A 19,644-nucleotide genomic window follows, 5' to 3' on the forward strand; every position below is an offset into this window, starting at 1 on the left:
TACTAGTCCACCCCTGCAAATTCTAGTTTATACTCATATGCTCCATTATTTCTTCAACAATTTTCTATAGTTTCGTAAGAACTTTGTTTACTTTCTACGAGCTACTAATACTATAAGGCTTAACATTTTATTTTTAAAGAAGGAACTGTGATTAAAAGTTTAATTTACATATTATAAATTAACATTATCTACATCTCATACTGGTTATCTTATCATTTATATTTTAAATTCATCTTTTTAATGCTTATCATTATCTCAGTAGATTATTTTAGTTTAGTAATGTCTTCCCGTTAAAAAGGAAGTTACACTTTTTCCGTCTATTTTGACTAATTTATCAATTTATCGAAATTAAATGCATTAATATTTGAATATTTAGATTTAATTATTTATAAATCACCTTAGTTTCATTGAGAAGTCATAATTCTGACATTATGGACTTTACAACAATCTGAATCCAACTTCTCATTAATTTTCTTTAACTTTATATATTGATTAATAGTATTTTCATGTATCTTATTCTTCGTGTTATTGAAATTACCTGGGTGCTATTCTATACTCCATAACTTGTATTAAAATTAAATTTACTTCATATATTCTGAATTAGGATATAATCATTTTATTTTCTATATATTAAGATTATGAACAAACAATTTTTTTTCACTATTTTAAAATTTGGTATTAAATTTAAGCATTTTCTATCCACACTTACATTTTACCCTCATGATTTTCAGTAAAATTTTATTCTTTAAATTTATTTTTATCAGGTTCTTGGTGTAATAACAGGACTTTATTTCTCTGAATACAGCTTTGCATAACATTTAACATCTAAAATTTTGTTTCATATTACTACTTTAGTATTTGCCATGTGGTTGCTTCAAGAAAACGTGTATCATCTTCCTGATTTACTCGGTTGATGCTTTCCAGATTTGTCTACTATTGACTATTTTAATTCAAAATGAGTTTTATTCTTACGTAGTTCCTATGCCGTTGTCTTTAACTTCTCACTTCTAAAAAAATATTCTTGTTCGTTCTCTGTTTCCATCATTATGTTTATCCCTATTTGGTTCAAGCATTGGCCCAATTTAATAAAATATCTTGATTTTTGTGAATATATATATATATATATATATATATACATATATATACATATATATATATATATATATATATATATATATATATATATATATATATATATATATATATATATTACAAAACTTTGTTGAAATTCCAAGACTTATATATTTTCTTTTTTATAACCTTTGTTTATTGCATCTTGGATTTCTTCATTACAACCGTTCCGTAAATAGGATGGCAATTTTACGATTTTATGTGTTCATAAAAATCTCCTTTCTCACACAACTCATCAGATGTTAGTGCCATTTGATGTTGGCAACAAAAAGTTTATTATGTACATGATAAACCTGGTGTTTTCGTTTGAGGAAAAAGCCATCTCCACGCTGTTACAAGTCGGCCATTTTGGGTACAATGCAAACAAATATTTTGTGTAACATTAGTTTCGTATTTTTTATTTTAGTTTTAATTTCAATTTGTTTCCGATTATATATTCTTTCCAATATTTTTATCATTATTATTTCTACATTGAAGTGCGTTTATTCTAATATTCAATTTGTTTTGTTTAAAATTCTTATTAAATAGTTAATGTCTTTGTTTTAAGGGGAGGTTGGATTATATTTTTATTAATAGAGTTACTTCCCTTACATATTTTTCTTTACATATACTATACGTTTTGGTTTGTGTTCAATTTTCTCCTTTATTTGTTTTTATCTTTTTCTTTTTTCATATTTAGCCGTATATATATATATATATATACATATATATATATGTATATATATATGTATATATATATATTTACATATATTATACGTTTTGGTTTGTGCCCATTTTCTCCTTTATTTGTTTTTTTTTTCATATTTAGCCGTATATATATATATATATATATATACATATATAACACATAATATATATATATATATATATATATATATATATATATATATATAAATAAATATATATATTAGGAAACTTAGAGTAAGTTCTCCTTTAAAATTGACAAATAAATCCATTAAAAACGAACTTTATTCGTCTTGTCTTAAATTTAATTTTATTATATCCTTCACTTTTATATACTATTCTTCTATATCCTGATATGTTTGCATAAGAATATCGATCCACATTATATACATATATATATATATATATATATATATATATATAAATGAAAGGTCTGGTTTGTTTCTTTTTGAACAACTAAAAAAACACCGAACCGATTGCTACATTTTGGTATATTGTCAGTTTACTCATGCATGTTTTTATATATTTCTTTTTTATTATAACATTATACTTAATTTTTATTCAATAAATTTAGTGGTTTTATTTCTTAAGATCTGGCCATTTTTTATTTGGGGAAAAATCACATCACCGCCCACCGTCACGTGACATCATTAAAAGGAATTTTCGTCTGGCTTCATAATGTGTTTACAATATTGGTAAATTTTAAATAGATAAAATTTAATCACGTGATTATTGAAAATGCAATAATGTGATTAAAATTTAATTTAAATTAACCACGTGCTCGCTTTCCTTTCAAATATTCATCGAAAATCTCGACATATCCAATGTGAGTGGTGAGTTGGACTTATTTTTAAAAAATACTAAAAAAATAAATTGATCTTTTTTTTCATTTAAAATTAAATTCTTTCATTTTTGTTAATACAATTTTATTTTTATGAATTAAAATACATAAAGTACGGTTGTTGGATGCTATTCTTTCGATCAAATTCGTTTTTTAAGGTACAATAAAAAACAATCAAAACGAAACAAAAAAAGGCGGACCATCTGTTAAATTTTCACTTTTTTTAACAACCTTTTTCCTGTTAATATCATCGATTACATACTATAAAAAAAAATTGAAAAATCATTTTTTATAACTTTTCACGTGGAGGTGCATTTTTCAATAATAACGCTGTACTAAGTTGAATAGAAAATTTATTGAATACGGAACTCTCACGTGAAGTTATAAAAATCTTCTTTCAGATTTTATGACCTGTAACTTAAGTTTGTAATAACAGGAAAAAAGTTTTAAAAAAGTGAAAATTCAGAGGAGGAGGTTACCTTACCAATGTCCCCCTCCTCCACAAAACACAACAAACAAACAAAATATCGAAAAGAACCTCTCTCAACCATAGGGGCAACAATTTGATTTCGTGTTTCCAATAAGGGAAATAGATTTACTAGAACTTTGTATTACAAACTGAGCACCCTTTAAAAATGTTTAATTATTACTGTTTTTGAATTTTAGTTAAATTTGTAAGTTTGCAATCGCTGATAATCTACTAATAAAATTGAAAAAAAAACGAAATTAGAAAGAATTGCACTCTTCCAGAATTTTACCTGAACCCTCGGGGCCAATTATGGTTAGGGCTAGACCAGCAATTACCGGATTAAACCAGCGTTCCTCGAATGTTGAAACACTAAATCGACATTTTCTTGCATAATTAATGGTGGTGTGACAAAAATTAATTTGTACATTTTCTTGAAAATAAAAAATTTTTTTACTTACACCTAAGAATTTATAGTTTTCATAAAAAGCATTCATCTTTTCTGATAATAAAAAATACTATTTGCAAAGAGAAACGTATATGACGATTTTATATAAAAAATGTAAGCTTTCTGGGAGAAAAATTTACCTAACAATTTACGGTAAAAAAATCAATTTTTTTATAAAACAATTGCAGAAAAAAATAAAAGTAACTAAACAATACAAAATGCGACTTTTCTGGAAAAATATGTATTCAATAAATTTGCAGTAGGTTTTTATTATTTTATATTAATTGTATTTCTATTTTATTTTACAGTTTATTAGTTTTGAAATTCGTCTTCATAAGTTACTTTGCTCGGCTCCTCCGTCAAGCTCGAATCATAATTGACGAAAAATCCCGAGTATCTGGGTCAAGTCATGAAAGAGTACACCCCCTCCCAAATATGAGGTTTTTCATGTAGGTCTGCCGATAAAAACGGCGCTTCTTCATTATTGTAGTGAAATGGCTCAGCTGAAAAGTTGATATTTAATTGGAAAACAAACAAACAAACAAAGCCGATAACTCCTAATATTGTTTGTCACTCACAACAATAACCAATGTAATATACCTTATTATAGTGTCACAATTATTTCGATCCTTAATATTGATTATGATTGCGGCTATGTTTGTTTGGTCACGTGACATATGACGTTAACACAAGGGAAATAGCTAAAATTTCTATTTTCTTCGAAAACTATTTCATTTAATCATTAAGTTCTCCATCATCGTTTTTCGTGAGTTTTGGCTATTTTCATTACTGTGACATGGCAATTCAGTAGATACTATGGTTTCACTTGAAAATAAATATTTCGGTTTAGTAATTAGCAACAATAAAGAAAAAGCACCAACATTTTTACGCATATTGTAATTAATTATATTTAAAAGCAATATATTATGTTTTCTTGGAATAAAAACAAAACAACAGTTTACCAAACTATTTATTTTCTTCGAAAACTTATCCTACAACATTTTTACATTCTTTTCATCTTTCTTTCTTTATTCTTAATTATCAATGGTCTCCCACTTACTTTGTTGGTCTATTTTTTGAACAGTTTTCCTTTCAATTTTTCTATCGGTGTTTCTTTGATAAAAAAGAAAATCGGTTAAAATTTTTACTTTTCGAGATTTTCCAGTGCGTGTTCACATATATGCCTTTAGTAAAATTTAACCCTTATGTTTCCCTTCTGTTAAACGTCAAAATAACAGGCAGTGAACGTACATAGTATGATTTAAAAGGATATACCATTTTAATTTAAAATATTGCGCTTCACAATTCGCTTGGCGTTTGCCATAATCATAAACACGGTTCAGTGATTTTACATTTGTGTGACTTACATCTACACCGCGATGTCTTCTCATATGGAAAAGTATATATTACTTATACTACAGTCGGAATATAAGACAATCTCTATATCGGCACAGAAAAGGGGGCACCTCAATGTATTGTGTATCCAAAAATATTGGGAACATAAACATTAGACATATATTTTGCCTTTTTCGTGTTTGTGTTCCATTTAAACAAACTGAGCCATAGCAACGCATGGCCGAGTACATCTAGTATATATATATATATATATATATATATATATATATATATATATATATATATATATATATATATATAACAATATAGCTACATTCCAATACTCTTTTTTAATTTTATGCAAAATATGTTGCCCTAGATTTATTACGACTGTGTCCAATATATATTTGTAATCAGTATTTAAACCTAACATAGCTAATTATTCGCTATCATTTTTTCTCACTATTAAATATTTGTTCGATATAAGATAGCCTGGATGTTCTTTTTATAAAGTTGGAAAAATGAGTTTCTTCACTGAGTAATGGTGATTAGATTAAGAGTCGATATAATAAAATGTTTGATTAGTTTTATGGTATGGGTTATACGTTCTGGAAATAAAATATATGGTAGCATCTAAAATAATTAAAACTTTATTGTTAATTATAAAACAATATTTTTAGGCCGATATCTTTAAAGATCTCGTGAAAGAGATATTTTCTTCTTTCTACATTTTTGCCATCAGAATATATGAAGACTAACACATCATCCGTAAAAAGACCCCCTTTGTGCCTGGTATTTTATTATAGGTTTTCTTAAGAATTTAAAGTCTCACAGTGGCAGTTGTCTGAGCCTAATCAGTTCCATCGTTATATCAAAGTTTTTCTAATTTTTTGGGTCCAAAATTTATCATTGTATTTAATTAAGTTCTCCTAGCTAATTTCACTATGTCAATTTCAAACTTTGTTATATTTGTTTAAATGTTAATAAATTTTTGAGAGAAATAAATATTTACTATACTACCTAAAACCTACCTCGTTAAATTCAAAAGATTAGCCATACATAAATTTTCTAAAATATGGAACTCTAGTGCCCTCACGTGTTTATGTTGTTTAAATGTAGAGCCATCGAAAACAAACGTAACATTTGTTTAGCTAAAAAACATTCTTTAGCATCGGATTTTAAAGATTTTCTAACATTAGGAAATATATTAATCGTTGTTCAGTGATACAATAATATTTAGTTTTCATGAGAAGGTATTAATACCGGACTTTATAAAAGTCATTGGAGATATCTTGCGCCAATGCCCTGGCCTCAACATTTTCATCCGATGTGTTGTATATAACTTTTGAAGATAACCGTTTGAATATACACAGCAGAATGGAACAAGCAAAATTCATATGTCAAAGTGGGAGTAAAATAATTTTGTGTTAAAAATTAAATGTCTTTATTTGACTTGTTTATTCCATCTTTATATCTTATTTTAATACGAATTGCAGAGCATGTGAAGATATAAACAGTGTTTAATTTTGCTGAAATTCATGTGAAATCATGTTTGTTTCTTGTTATTAGGTGTTGATGATGTACAACTTTTTCCAAAAAATCATTCACTGGCATCATTGAACGAAAAACCCCCGAAAGACAAGTAAGTATGTATTAGTAGAATGTATCTATATGTGTAAACGCTTATCCGTTTCGATAGTAATTCATATGGTTGAACAAGACAGCATGTTAATTTACTTCTTTCCAGACGGTTAGACACAAGGTTACGAGAAGTGTGAAACCCCAGTAGAATAGACTATGGCACATAAACACTACTTGGGTAGCCTTGTCGACATTCCCATTAAGGCGCTTTTCCAACTTTTAAATATAAATAAATCGACAGAAAGTAAAGCTTAAACGTGCAATCCACCTTCAAGTGAACTAAACCAGATCACATCGCAGCAACAAAAAATAATTGGCTGACTGATTTTCTAAAGACGTATCGACGACAGCTACAAATAACAAACATTCATCGAAAATATTATTTGAAAGTAATTAATACACAACTTATTTCAAACTAAAGCCTGGTAGATTGATGTAAATGAGATTTTATGGAAATCGCTCTGATTAAGACATGGATCAATTGGATGTAAGCAACTAAAAATCGTTATTAATCGTATAAAAACAACGAATTCATGAATGATAGATTGCGAAAAAAAAACCAGCAGATTTTGCTGTTTGGTAGAACCATCACTCATATAATGTGACGACTAAAGAAAAAAGAATAAGGGAAAGTTAATTCAATACTAACTTTTACTTCTTTCTTTATTTCAAACTTTAACTTGAAAGACTTGAAAATGCCAGTTAAAGCCTAGAGACGCGGACCGACTGAAAACTCGTATCAAAAGTTAGTTCAACCAGTCAATAAATATGGTGTTTACAAGTTTAATAGGACAAATCAATAAAACTGGCATTTTAAATTAAACATGGAAAGCGTAGGAATATGCAGGTAACATTTTAAAATTTAAAGACGCATAAAAATGTTAATTTTTCTGGTAGACTATCGATAAAAGCCATATAGTCACTTTATTTAACGAACAAGCGTTAAAAATACTTATCGCAAAGGGAAAAGATGCGTTCTGACTTTTATCTTAATAAACCAAGGTAGAAGGAAAAACAGATAGATAATTCCATAACATTGCACTCCTTAGAAAACAAATCAGGAAATAAATCAGAAAATTCTGAAGAACATAGGAAATAATAGTATTTACAGAAACGACCCGGCTGTTAAGAAATACTGCAGCGAGGAAAATATGCGGGACAATTTAAATTGCAGATATATTCCTATACTTTCTAAATACCGCTCAAATTAGACAAAGAGTCATCAGCTGAAATATGAAAACAATTCTATATACGTGGTATAAAGTGGAACGAGATAATTGTGGCCCTTAATTTAAAAAGAACAAAAAACAAAAGCACCACAGTTTATTTTAACACTTTTATTGAAAACATCACTTCAGGTAACTTGACTATATAGTAAACCTAATCTCCATTCAATTTAGCTGCCTTCGACCTCAATCCCCGCCTCGATACGGGTCCGGAACTGGGAGCATGGCTTTTTTACAAGCGCCAGCGGAAGCTCGACAAATACGCAGCGAATGAAAGCGTTCAGTTTGGCTTTGATGTGGTGGGAGAGCATGTTCGTGATGATCTCGACGTATGACTGAACAAGGTAGTCCAGCGTGTATAGGTCAGGAGAAGAGATAAGCGAGTGTGAGAATGGGTACAAAGTCATAGCACTCCTTTAGACTTAAGCCTAAGTGCCTTTGGATTTGTGGGCCTGCGCAAACTCCTGGTTTGCCAGCAGCCACTTCTTTACACAAGGGGATAACCATGTTCTTTGATGTGTACTTTCAAGACGACTTCGAAAATGTAAGGTAGCCCGATATGGCCCTAAATTAAAAACACACCAAAACAATAACCGTGATCAAAAAGGGGTTTTCCGATGAGTTAAGCTATGCTCTCAAGCGCTAAACCATCCGGATTTTCATTTTGAGGGTGTTGGCAATGAGCCTATTGTCATACGTTGTATCTGTAGATAGTATGAGTTATACAGCGACGCGTCTCCGATTTCGCTTGTTAAACATTGTGTCACTTAGTGACATGATAGAATGTTCTTATCACCTTTGGGATTCGTACACAATTGGCCAAATAGTAAATGGTCTGCAACAATGAGAAAAGAAAATCGGTTTTCATCAAACGGAAATGTGGAATTATGTCGTCTTTTCGACGGCACCAATGTGATGGTTCAAACCTGTATAAATATATCTATAGAGACAGAGGAAACTCAGATGTGTGGAAACGCGCTAAGAGTAAACGATTTTACGAGAACAATTAATCTAATATATAAATATCAATAAGAATTTGATGAGAAAGAATTAATTAAGATATATAATGTCACGTATATTTATATCACTGTTTGCAGTTTCATGCTATAAACAGGATAGGTTCTCTTCAACCTATAGTTAAGGTTCGTCTATTCTGAGCCAGAATCGTATGGCAGCTAAGTAGTGTAGTTAAACTAAATAAGCTGATTATCTTTGTAACGTTACACATGTTTACACATAGGGACCCACACGTGTTAGCATAGAAGGCCACAAGGAGGAGAAGACAAGTTATAAGCCAACTCCTTTTTCTTTGTTACAATTCTGTTTATGTTCGGGTAGCTTTCCGAAAAAAAAACTGATCTTCTTCTCCCACGTGATCGTTCTCCGTTCTCTATGACCGCTGTCCCATTAAACGTTTTCAACGTCTCAAACGTGTTTCGGAACATGCTCCCTAACGTGCCCTTGTACCTGTTGCACACGTTGTTGTTATACTCTTTCTCTTTATCCCTACAGTGATCTCAATTCGCTTTCCGGATGCATTTTCATACACACGTCCGCGCTGTTTCAAATTTGCCGTATGTAAATATGTGTCAATGTTTTAAGGAATACCTACAATCCATAGGTATAAACAATTACTTATAGGTATAACCAATTACGATCAACATAAAAGTGGGAGAGATGTCTACGAAAGAAAATAGTCCATTGTGAACATTAGAACAAAAGAAAATCTAGGAGATTTTACACTCGTTAAGTATAATAGAATTCGGAATCTACTTAAACGGAAAGACGTTATTGGTTTATATGCATAGAACAAGTCGGCCAAGCAAAACAACCGATGTTGATAACAGAAACCGTGTAAAAGCTGCGAATAATAGAAATGGTTTATTACTTTGCCAAATTACCTGATCAGTATCTTAACACTGACTATAGTTTAATGAATTAGACATTTCAAAATTCTTCAAAAAATGCAGATATTGTACAGTCTTATGTTCTCAAGTTATATAACGTTTTTAATGTTTTTTTCCTTTATAGGTGGAAAGCTCTTTTGATAATTCTTTTAATCCAAGGTTTAGCAACAACCCTGCCATGGAACATGTTTATAAATGCGCAATCAGTAAGATAAACTTTCCTTTGTCATATTTCTTTTTTCGTTCTAGTGTATTCTTTAGAGTCGAAGGTATGCAACTATACTCATTCAAATCAGTTTCTTGTCACGATATATTTTGCGAGGAAGGTGATATAATGTTCACACCACCATTCTTTGTTATTGTGAGGGTATGGTACTATTAGTTTTGATTTTTATTATATTTTATTATATTTTCAAAAATGCTAAACCCGATTCTGTATTATTAAGTAACAACAAAGGGCCATATAAATTTAATGAGAATTGATAATTTTCTGATGAAATATTGGGAATATTATGGGAGTGTTCGTATTCTTAAAATTTGTTAACTTGATTATATATATATATATATATATATATATATATATATATATATATGCAGAACACTGCGAATAACATGATGACCATCGGTTTTATTAAATCAACGGTAAGACCGTCCCCTGTTAATATGTTCCGCATGTTGAAAGCCCGTGTAAAAGCAGCTTTGGCTAGGGGTTCCTCGCCAGGCGGAAGAAAAGGGGGAAATCACTCAGTTGTGATAGAAATGCAGGTTCTTGCCTTAAGTACCTTAGTATGGTAGAAAATAATCGTACAGGGCCCGTACCAATGGAAGTTACCGTTATTAATTGAATCAGTCCAATACTGCTTAAACGGGGGAGAGACTCCATGATTTGTAAATGTGATATATTTGTTGTAGGTTCTGCAGATAAATTCCTCACTCAACGATATGAGGTTCGTTATTCATGGGAGTTTATCGACAAACGAGTTCATGTGTCGTCATTATCAGCGTGAAAAGAGAGAGAGACAGACAGACAGACAGATAAAGAAAGTGAAACAAATGCGAAGCTCGCTCTTAGTTGCAATTAATGTAAAATATGAAAGAGCAATTTCTATGATCTTTCAGACTTATATATTTAAGAACAATGTCTTAGTTTATGTCGGTAATACACTTAACAATAGATAAAACGAAAAAAAATAAAAGATGGCCAGAATACACGTATACACGTTTTAACTAAGCAAGCTAAGTGGCGGAGCTGTTAATATCTCCCCCTCTCGTTTATTTCTCATTTTTACTGGGGATTCTGGGGTGTTAGTTTACAAAAGCGCTTTAAAGAATTTTCAAATATCTTGAAAATTCCTGATCTGCACATATTTTGCAGGGTTACGCGGAACCCAGTTCTAAATCGAGCTCGTCTCTTGACTTCTCAGACTGAACTGAGCCGATCTCACGGACGAATTGACTAAAACGAACTGTGTTGGGCAAGTTATTTAGAGAAGGTGGTCGTTTAGGAATGCCTCTACCATTAACTTATACCACATCGATCCTCGTTGAAAGATGCTTGGTTAACTGTTTATAATAGACCGCCTGATTTGACGCAGGCATTTACAAAGGCAGATATGATGTCACATCTCGAACAATTAGACAAGTGCAGAGGGTCACCTCTGTTTAGTAGCGAATTTCGTCATCAATCGAAATCTTAAAGCGAATTTCCTCTTCACCCTAAAATTAATCTTAGCCAATACAATTAATTACATTTAATTTTCCCCTTCAATCAATTATTCAGACAAACCTGCATATACATCTTATATCTACCAGTAAAACTATCTCGTATGTGTTTTATCAATAAATGAAGTGTTCCAGCCTCACTTTGCTTGATCCAGAAGCTTAATTATCCGAGACAATCTACACTGGTAAGACACTAGGGTTCCGTTTAAACGACAGTGTTACAATTTTTAGCATATTAGAGCACATTCGATGAAAATAAACGATAGAAATATAGATTATAAAAATAAATTATGTGGAGACTTGACGGTCTCTTTTTATGTACTTTTTCTTTCTATTGATTTCTGATAGATTAACCTGTGCGACCATGTCCATTAAACTAAATTTGTTTTACTGGTGATTCAAAATCCATACAATTAACAAACCGTGTTTTCTCAAAGTATAATGCTAATAGTTTAGATTCTTTTTGTTATTGTTCTGCCTTTTAATTATTTTGTCACAACTCATCAACTTCTATTGTCACTCAAGGATAAGGAATAAAGTGTCGATATGATAGACAGCGGAAGGATTCGGAATATGATGGGTGTATTGCATTAATTAAAAGTATGCTATTTGTTTGTCGAAAGAGGTGGATGAGTAGAAGTGGTCCATATTAGTTTTTGAAATCGCCAATATTTAATCACCACGGAAGGTTGCTGAGGTATTCAACGGGCGGAAAGCCGGTGCAAATAAACTTTTGCCAGGTTTTGAAAAGAGAAGTCACTTTCTGTTATGATAAGAATGGAAGTTCCTGCGTTGAATGTCTTAAAATAAGAGTTAATTGAAACACCTTTTCTAAGCATAAACGATATAGCAGAAATAGAATAGCCAGATTTATTCTGTGGGAAAAGTATGATAAGGATAAGACGGATTTCAAAGTTGATATCTTTATTCTGGCAATACAGACAATAATGTCATACTCACGTATTCTATTTCGCTTGTGATTTGTTAAATGGCAGCGACAGCCAAGTTAGCATCGCTAATTCCTTCTTTATATTAAAGGAGGTTATATTTTTCTTAGACTTTATCCGTCATTCTGTCCGTCTGCATTCAATTTCACGTTTTATATTAAACATTGCATTTAAATATTTTCATCTTGGTATAGGTGACGAAACAGGAAGCAGGGAGAGTATTTAAACAGCTAACAATACGGGGAATACAACTTTTAGGTTAGAAAGTAATATAGTAAACAAGGATTGAATAATGATTAACGAATATTTCTCATTTCCATTTCTATTGTCATCGAAATCGGTGAAATCGCCCATTTCTTAATCAGATCCAGTGATTTCTTGCTCAAGTTGGAGGCACGCCGCGGCGCAATTAGAGAAAACTCACATTCTCTCGCAGTCACTTAGTTCTCAATATATTGTAATCTACATTGCACTGTAGGGACGTACTGTTATTTTATAAAATAATTTTGATATATAATGACTTTATTTAATGTTTAAAATTCAAAAATTTAGTAACATGCTTCAATTGTGTTCTAAATGGACACATTCTATTCGAACGCGCCCCTGCCATATCAAAGAAACTACTGTTAACGTTTTATGCCCAGTATTATCGGTTGTGCGGTAATACTAGCTTCACTTTAAGTTAAAAATACAAAAAAAATGTCAATAATCGTTCTTTAATTGCGCTTTAAAAAGAAACATTTATTTCGAACACGCCCCTGTAATATCAAATAATCTGCCGTTGATTTTATTACGCCGTGGCGCAGTGGTTAGAAACGTTGAGTCTCTACAGTTCCAGGTGAGCATTTTCTAAAGATAGCGGCTTCAATCCTACCCAAATAAGCCCAGAAGATTATTTGGGCGAAACATGGCTGGAGAAAAACCTATGCAAGTTAGTAATTATTGGATACGATAACAAAACTCAGCCTTCTTGTCGCGCTTTAACACCTAGAGAAAGCCAGAGGATTGTGGGTGAAAAACTATGAAGATGAGGAGAAAAGTCTGCAAAAATGAATACAAAATTATGAAGTCTAATCTCCAAGAGGTAAAAGAAAATAAGACAAAAATAACAAATTACAAATTAAAATAGTTTATCAAAATGTTTTATGTCTGACATGTAAAATACGTTTAGTGATTTTATTTTAATAACTTTCTATATTTAATATAAAATTTATGTAGCTAAAATGATAAATAAAATGCTTCTATTTATTTTACTATTTCTTTTTAGTATTTTCAAGACTATAAATTAATGACAACATCCAATTCAACCGACATGGAGAGACACTATCAAAGCAGTTTCATGAGTTACGTCACCATTTGTTCAATGATTCCTAGTGTACTCCTTTCAGCAATTAATGTCTTCATTACAAAGAGCAAGTGAGTTTCATTCTTTGTATGCTAGATCTGCCGTAAGTAATGATATTGTTTTTTGAACAAACAATGTGTATATTTTGCCTAACAAATAATCATATTTATTAATACGTAATGTGATCAACATGGAGTTGGATGCATTTTCTATATTCCAGTGATTTTTCTGCATAAACTATCTAAGAACTTAAACAGCAATCATGCAATGCCAACGCAAGTATTTTTTAATGAAAATCGTTTCAGACAAAGCATGGAATCATTAGATGTAAGGAGCTAAAAACAACCCAACGCTGTGTTAGACTGATAGATTTTCTTGATTTTAATAATGTTTTACATACCGAGTTACCTCTTTCGCATATTATATAAAACACTATGAATGTTTATCTGTTTGATTATTTATTTATCTATTTGATATATTGTCTGTTTGATATCGAAATACATGGAAAAGTTCATTTTTATGCATTGTTGTGTTATTGAATGTATATATAACTTATATAATATATACACATTAGTAATTATATTTTTCACATTTATGCAAATCAACACAATGATGACATCAAAGTATAAGGTTTATTAGCAATTAAGCTTCTATGAGGTTGAGAAGAAAGTACTTCGAGAATTTTTACTTTTAATTTCAAATAATGTATTTTATAATAAGTTTTTGTTATAATAAATTTGCATTACATGTCATTTTTAATAGCGCTTTTTCGCTCTATCGAACCGTTTAAATTACAATTGTGTTAAAACAAACGTTTTTTTTTCACAGCGTTGAATATAAGATGGGGAAAAAATTCGCACAATTTTCTTACTCCAATTCGCGTTAGTCCGAAAAGCTGCTGAAACAGCTCGCGATATCAACGGAGCGTTTCGCCTAGAAACCATTTATAAACACACAGCGCAATGATGTTTTAAGAATTTCGTGGCAACGACGGATCTGGAAGATAATAAGCGTAGTGATTAGCCATCGTATTTTGACAACGAACAATTAAGAGCTTTAGTCGAAGCCAATTCAGGCACAACTGTTCGATAACATACTTCTGAATTACACGAACCGTATACGGTAATTGAGAGGGATTGGAAAGACAATAACTTGATAAATGGGTACCTATGACAAATAACTAAAAGAAACGCCGTTATAACGTGCCATCTTTCCTCATATTACGAAATAAGAATTACACATTTCTCGACCGTGTTGTGACTTACGATAAAACTGGGTTATTTCCGACAACCGATAAAGCTCATCTCAGTTGTTAGACGCCGACGAATTTTCCCGACACTTCTTGAAGCCAGAGTTTCACCAAAAGAAGGCCATGATGAGTATTTAATGGTTTTGTTCATTACATTTTCAGAATGCAGGCGAAAACACTACAGCAGTGAAGTCCTGTAAACAAATAAATGCAATGCATCAGAAACTTCGACAACAAAAACACCCAGTAGTCAATGGAAAAGCCAAATTCTTTATGACCATGCTCGATCCGACGTATCTAAACCAACCCCGCAGTAGTTGAACAAATTAGGTTACGAAACTCTGCCTCAAATGCTATACCCTTTATACCACTCACTGACTATTAATTTTCCAATCATCTCGAAAACTTTGCGTGAGAAATTCTGCAAAATCTTAAGCGATATCAAAAACGCCTTCAGCGAATTCATCGCCACCAAAACGCAAGACTTTAATGTTACTAGCTAAGCAAAACAAGCGTATTTATGCCAGTAACGTAAAAATCTTGCGTTCTACTAGAATTGCACGCACGCACGATAAACAAATCTACTTTTCTCTGCCTGATACTGACACATCTTCATTTATTTTAGAGGGAGTATAGTCTTTGCGGATGGGTTTGCTGACAACTCATATCAAGGTTAAGTTTTGGCCAAATTCTTTGAGAACTCCATTATGTGGTGTCTCTTCGAAAGCCGAACTTACCATGGTGAGGTTAGCGGTGTATATTCCATAAGCCTTTCTTAACGAGCAGGTTGAGGTGTATATTCCAAAAACCGTTCTAAATAAACATTGTAAGTACAGTACGTTAGTGTAGAGATTTAATAAAGTGTCGACTTTAGGGGGCGATTTATCAGGAATTTTTTTACGTTGGACTTGAAGACATCCAGGTTGTAGTCAGGTGGGAAGCAGGCAGACGGAACAGAGTTCCACAGACGTGCAGTTCTAAGAAAGGAGATTTGTTCATGGAATCTACGTTTTGATTTAGGCATAGATAAATAGTGGGGAAAGTTTTTGACAGTGGATTCAGTTTGACAGGTGTTTCGTAAAAGATTGGCGAGGGGGGACTAGAGATTGGAGTTCAGACGAGCACCTGCCATGGAAACAACGATAAAACAAAGATAGGCTTGCAAAATCTCTTCTGTGGGGGAGAAGTTGTAGGGAAGAGAAAAGGGCATCCCCACTAAGCCAAGAAGTCTATTTTGTACTCTGTCAAGGCAGGATAGGCTGTTTTTAGCAGCTCCTGCCCAGGTATGGCAGCAGTATTCCATCCTTGGACGTACTTGGCTTTTATATAGATAGAGAATTGCATCAGTAGTGAGATATCTTCTGGAGCGGTAGAAGGATTCCACCATCTTTCCAGATACCTTGGCAACAGACTTGATGTACGTGTTCCATTTCAGATCAGGAGTAAAAGTCAAGCCCAGAAGCTTGTCAAAACATGGGGCTTTTCCTAGACGAGAGTCATCCATTTCAATTGATGCCAGATGGGAATCAGAACGTTGATGGTGTAAAGATAGGAGCTTGGTTTTAGATGCATTAAAAGAAACCAGCCACGTCTTCCCCCACTGAACCACGCCCTCGAAATCAGAGAAGAGAGAATTAGAGACCACTTTGTCATTTACAACCTTTGATGTGTTGCCGTAGATGGTCGTGTTATCAGCATAGATGTCAACGAATGATTTAAGTATGTGTTTAGGGAGATCATTGATGTAGATCAGGAAGAGAGTTGGGGCCAGGATGGACCCTTGAGGGACTGCAGCATTAATACTGCAGGCCTCTGAGTTTTGTCCATCAACTACTACTCTTATGAGCCTACTACTATTATGATTTCATGATAGAGAAAACATTTCCAGTTATAATGTAGCTTGAAATCTTGTGAAGTAGTCCTTTATGCCATACATTGTCGAAGGCCTTTAATATGTCAAGAGCAATTGCCCTAGAACCCGAAAAAAATGTAGTATTCAGAGCTGATAATGTTCCCACTGCACTTACGTGACACGCTTATGAACTGATTAAAATAAACTGTATATATTCATATATATATATATATTATATATATATATATATATATACACGTTTTATTTTTTTATTACCGTATCTTTCTGTTAAGTTATATTATTGTTTCAGCTAATCGGCCGTTTTTTTTTGGCCGGCTGTAGCTTCCTCAGACTTTTACAGAAATGTTCGCTATTTGGGGATGAAAGAGTGAAAGAATGAATGAGGTCGGGGGTGGGCGAAAAAAAGAGAGGAAGGCAACAAGGGGGAAGGTGGGAGGGGATCTTGGTATGTCTATAATGTTTTAGTTGTGGGGTTTAAGGAACTTGTGGGGGAGGGTCTGGGAAGTTAATTTCTGGTGTGGCTGATGGCATAGGGATACATGGAGGGAAGGGGAATATGTGGGGTGACAGGAGGGTGGATTCCTTTAAAATCCGAGTCTTAATGTTAAAGTTTTAAGGCGTCTCGTTGGTGAGATGATTTCTTGGTTAGTATGTCTTGACCTGTTGGGTGTTCGCTTATGTTTGGAGGCGGGGGAGGGCTATGATTCGGTTTATTTATTGTTAGTTTTTATTTTGTTTTTAATTGTTTGGAGAGGGTTAGTTAGCTGTCGCGGGCACGGGTACACACATGCGCACGTACACACATATATACTTAACAGAAACGGTCACATATACACATACATTCCCTCCCTGGCCTGCAAATATATGCACATATGTGCGCCTGCATGCATAGACACCCGCGTTGCTCTCGCTTACGTCAAATTGTCTTTAAGGTGCAAAAATTTGATACGCGTGCGTAGGCATGGATGCGCACATACACATATACATACACACATCGCCCACCCTGCCCCCAAGGAGGCGATTATACAGGCTCATATGCGCATATAATTCAGGCATACTTGCACCCCACGCATATATGCAGGCGCATGCGCACATACAGATACCAATACTCGTGAACACATACATCGACATATATACACAGCTGCACGCTCTCACACAGTATGTGGACAGCAGGCAGCGGACACATATACTTTCACATCCACACACGTATACCCAGGTACGTGCATATATACATCGGTACCCAATGTACAGACGGACGCCCACGTGGAAGTACACGTGCGTGCATACACACATACACACCCAGTTATACAGACAGTTATTGGTATAGACATATCCGTCTGGATAGATTTAAATCTGAGTTCATTTGATGGTACATAGGCGCAATACTTTCGTTCGATGTAGACATGGTTATACATAGATATGAGCATAAACTCATTCTCAGGGTTCTATGCATACTGTTTTCATTTTCATTAGTCGTTTTATTTTTTTTTGGTTTGATGTAGGTGCACATGGGCGCGCCGGCGTACTCCTCCGCATACAAATATAACCTACAGATGCACGTTTCCGCACGCATGCATGTACATATATATATATATATATATATATATATATATATATATATATATATATATATATATAAGAAGGACCCGTTAACCCGCAGCGCCCGGTGTTAGTATGCTTCTCCCCGCAAAAGACTTAAAGTACTTCTATTGTTGTTGTTGTTGTTGTTGTTGTTGTTGTTGTTGGTGGTGGTGTTGTAGCCTAACAAGCAAGCTTCTCGCGTTTACAACGGCTTTTAAGATGACATCACCAACCTCCTTATATTAAGAACGGCTTTCAGAATAAACATACCCTTTTGTGCGTGGAAGAGGGTTTGGTCATTTTATGTATTTTTGACAGAAATATATTTCGCAGCAAATTAATAAGGTTTGAGACGTATTTGCGATTACAGATAGTTAAAACGTATTTAAATTACATTCAGGTTTCGTTATAATTTACATAAGAGCAAACTATAATTGCATTAGTGCTTGTGACCTAATTCGGTTTATAAATAAAAGCAAAACATTTAAGATTAGTTATTTGTCTTGCGAACCCACAGGTGCCAAAAAAAGGGGAAAAAAGAAGAAATCTCCTGTAGAAAAAGTGCAATACCATCTAGTACCGTGTCGAACAAAGAAATAAAGGTGAAAGGAAGAAGTAACCATCAATTCCAAGGCGCGATTAATATGAATGCAGTTGCTAGTTAATGTCGGCATTTACAAAGGAAAGTGTGAAAAAGTATAAATTCACGCGGCCAAGAATTGGGCTTATGGAATAGGGTGTAAAATTGGAACTATTTTCTCTGTAAGTTTTGACAATTTAAGTGATGACGCTCCTAGAAATAAATGTAAGTTTTAATATTACGAATAATTGTGTCTAAGATGCCGTTCTATGGTTTAATAAGGAAATGACCAATAGTCTTAATATAACACGTTCTATGTGCTGTCTGTTGTAAAGCTACGGTATTTTGGTCCAGAGGGGAACAACTGAGCCTCTTTTATTATATATATATATATATATATATATATATATATATATATATATATATATATTAGATATTTAGAAGGCTATAACAATGCGAGGAATGAGATATAGTCCCTGTTGATGAGAGAAGATGAAAACAAGTGGTGATGTACAAATCAATAAGTACATACAGATATGTCTATATATACATATATTTATTCAATTTTATTAAGTATAAATGTCTTAATTGTTATGTCTGTGACATATCCATTATATTTCGGGGAAAATATTTTTTTCAAATGATGGATGTGACAGATCGATTCAAGG

General features: G+C 32.9%; 1 protein-coding gene across 4 annotated transcripts in view; it reads left to right on the forward strand.

Annotated features, from left to right (window-relative positions):
* The window catches only part of LOC145283572 (equilibrative nucleoside transporter 1-like), a 103,097-nt gene that overhangs the window by 10,540 nt on the left and 72,913 nt on the right, over positions 1–19,644 (forward strand). For 3 of the 4 annotated variants that reach the window (XR_013868637.1, XM_080132485.1, XM_080132487.1), the window contains exons 3-5: positions 6,475–6,547; positions 9,804–9,885; positions 13,616–13,764. Coding sequence is in view for 3 of the 4 variants with exons in the window: in XM_080132485.1 (XP_079988611.1) it covers positions 6,475–6,547; positions 9,804–9,885; positions 13,616–13,764 (304 nt within the window). In the remaining variant the exon portion in view is untranslated. The remainder of the gene's footprint in view (positions 1–6,474; positions 6,548–9,803; positions 9,886–13,615; positions 13,765–19,644) is intronic. The other variant, XM_080132486.1, reaches the window with a different exon arrangement.

The sequence above is a fragment of the Euprymna scolopes genome, chromosome 8 (assembly GCF_053919585.1).
Source record: "Euprymna scolopes isolate OS-2025 chromosome 8, ASM5391958v1, whole genome shotgun sequence".
NCBI classification, from domain to species: Eukaryota; Metazoa; Mollusca; class Cephalopoda; order Sepiida; family Sepiolidae; genus Euprymna; species Euprymna scolopes.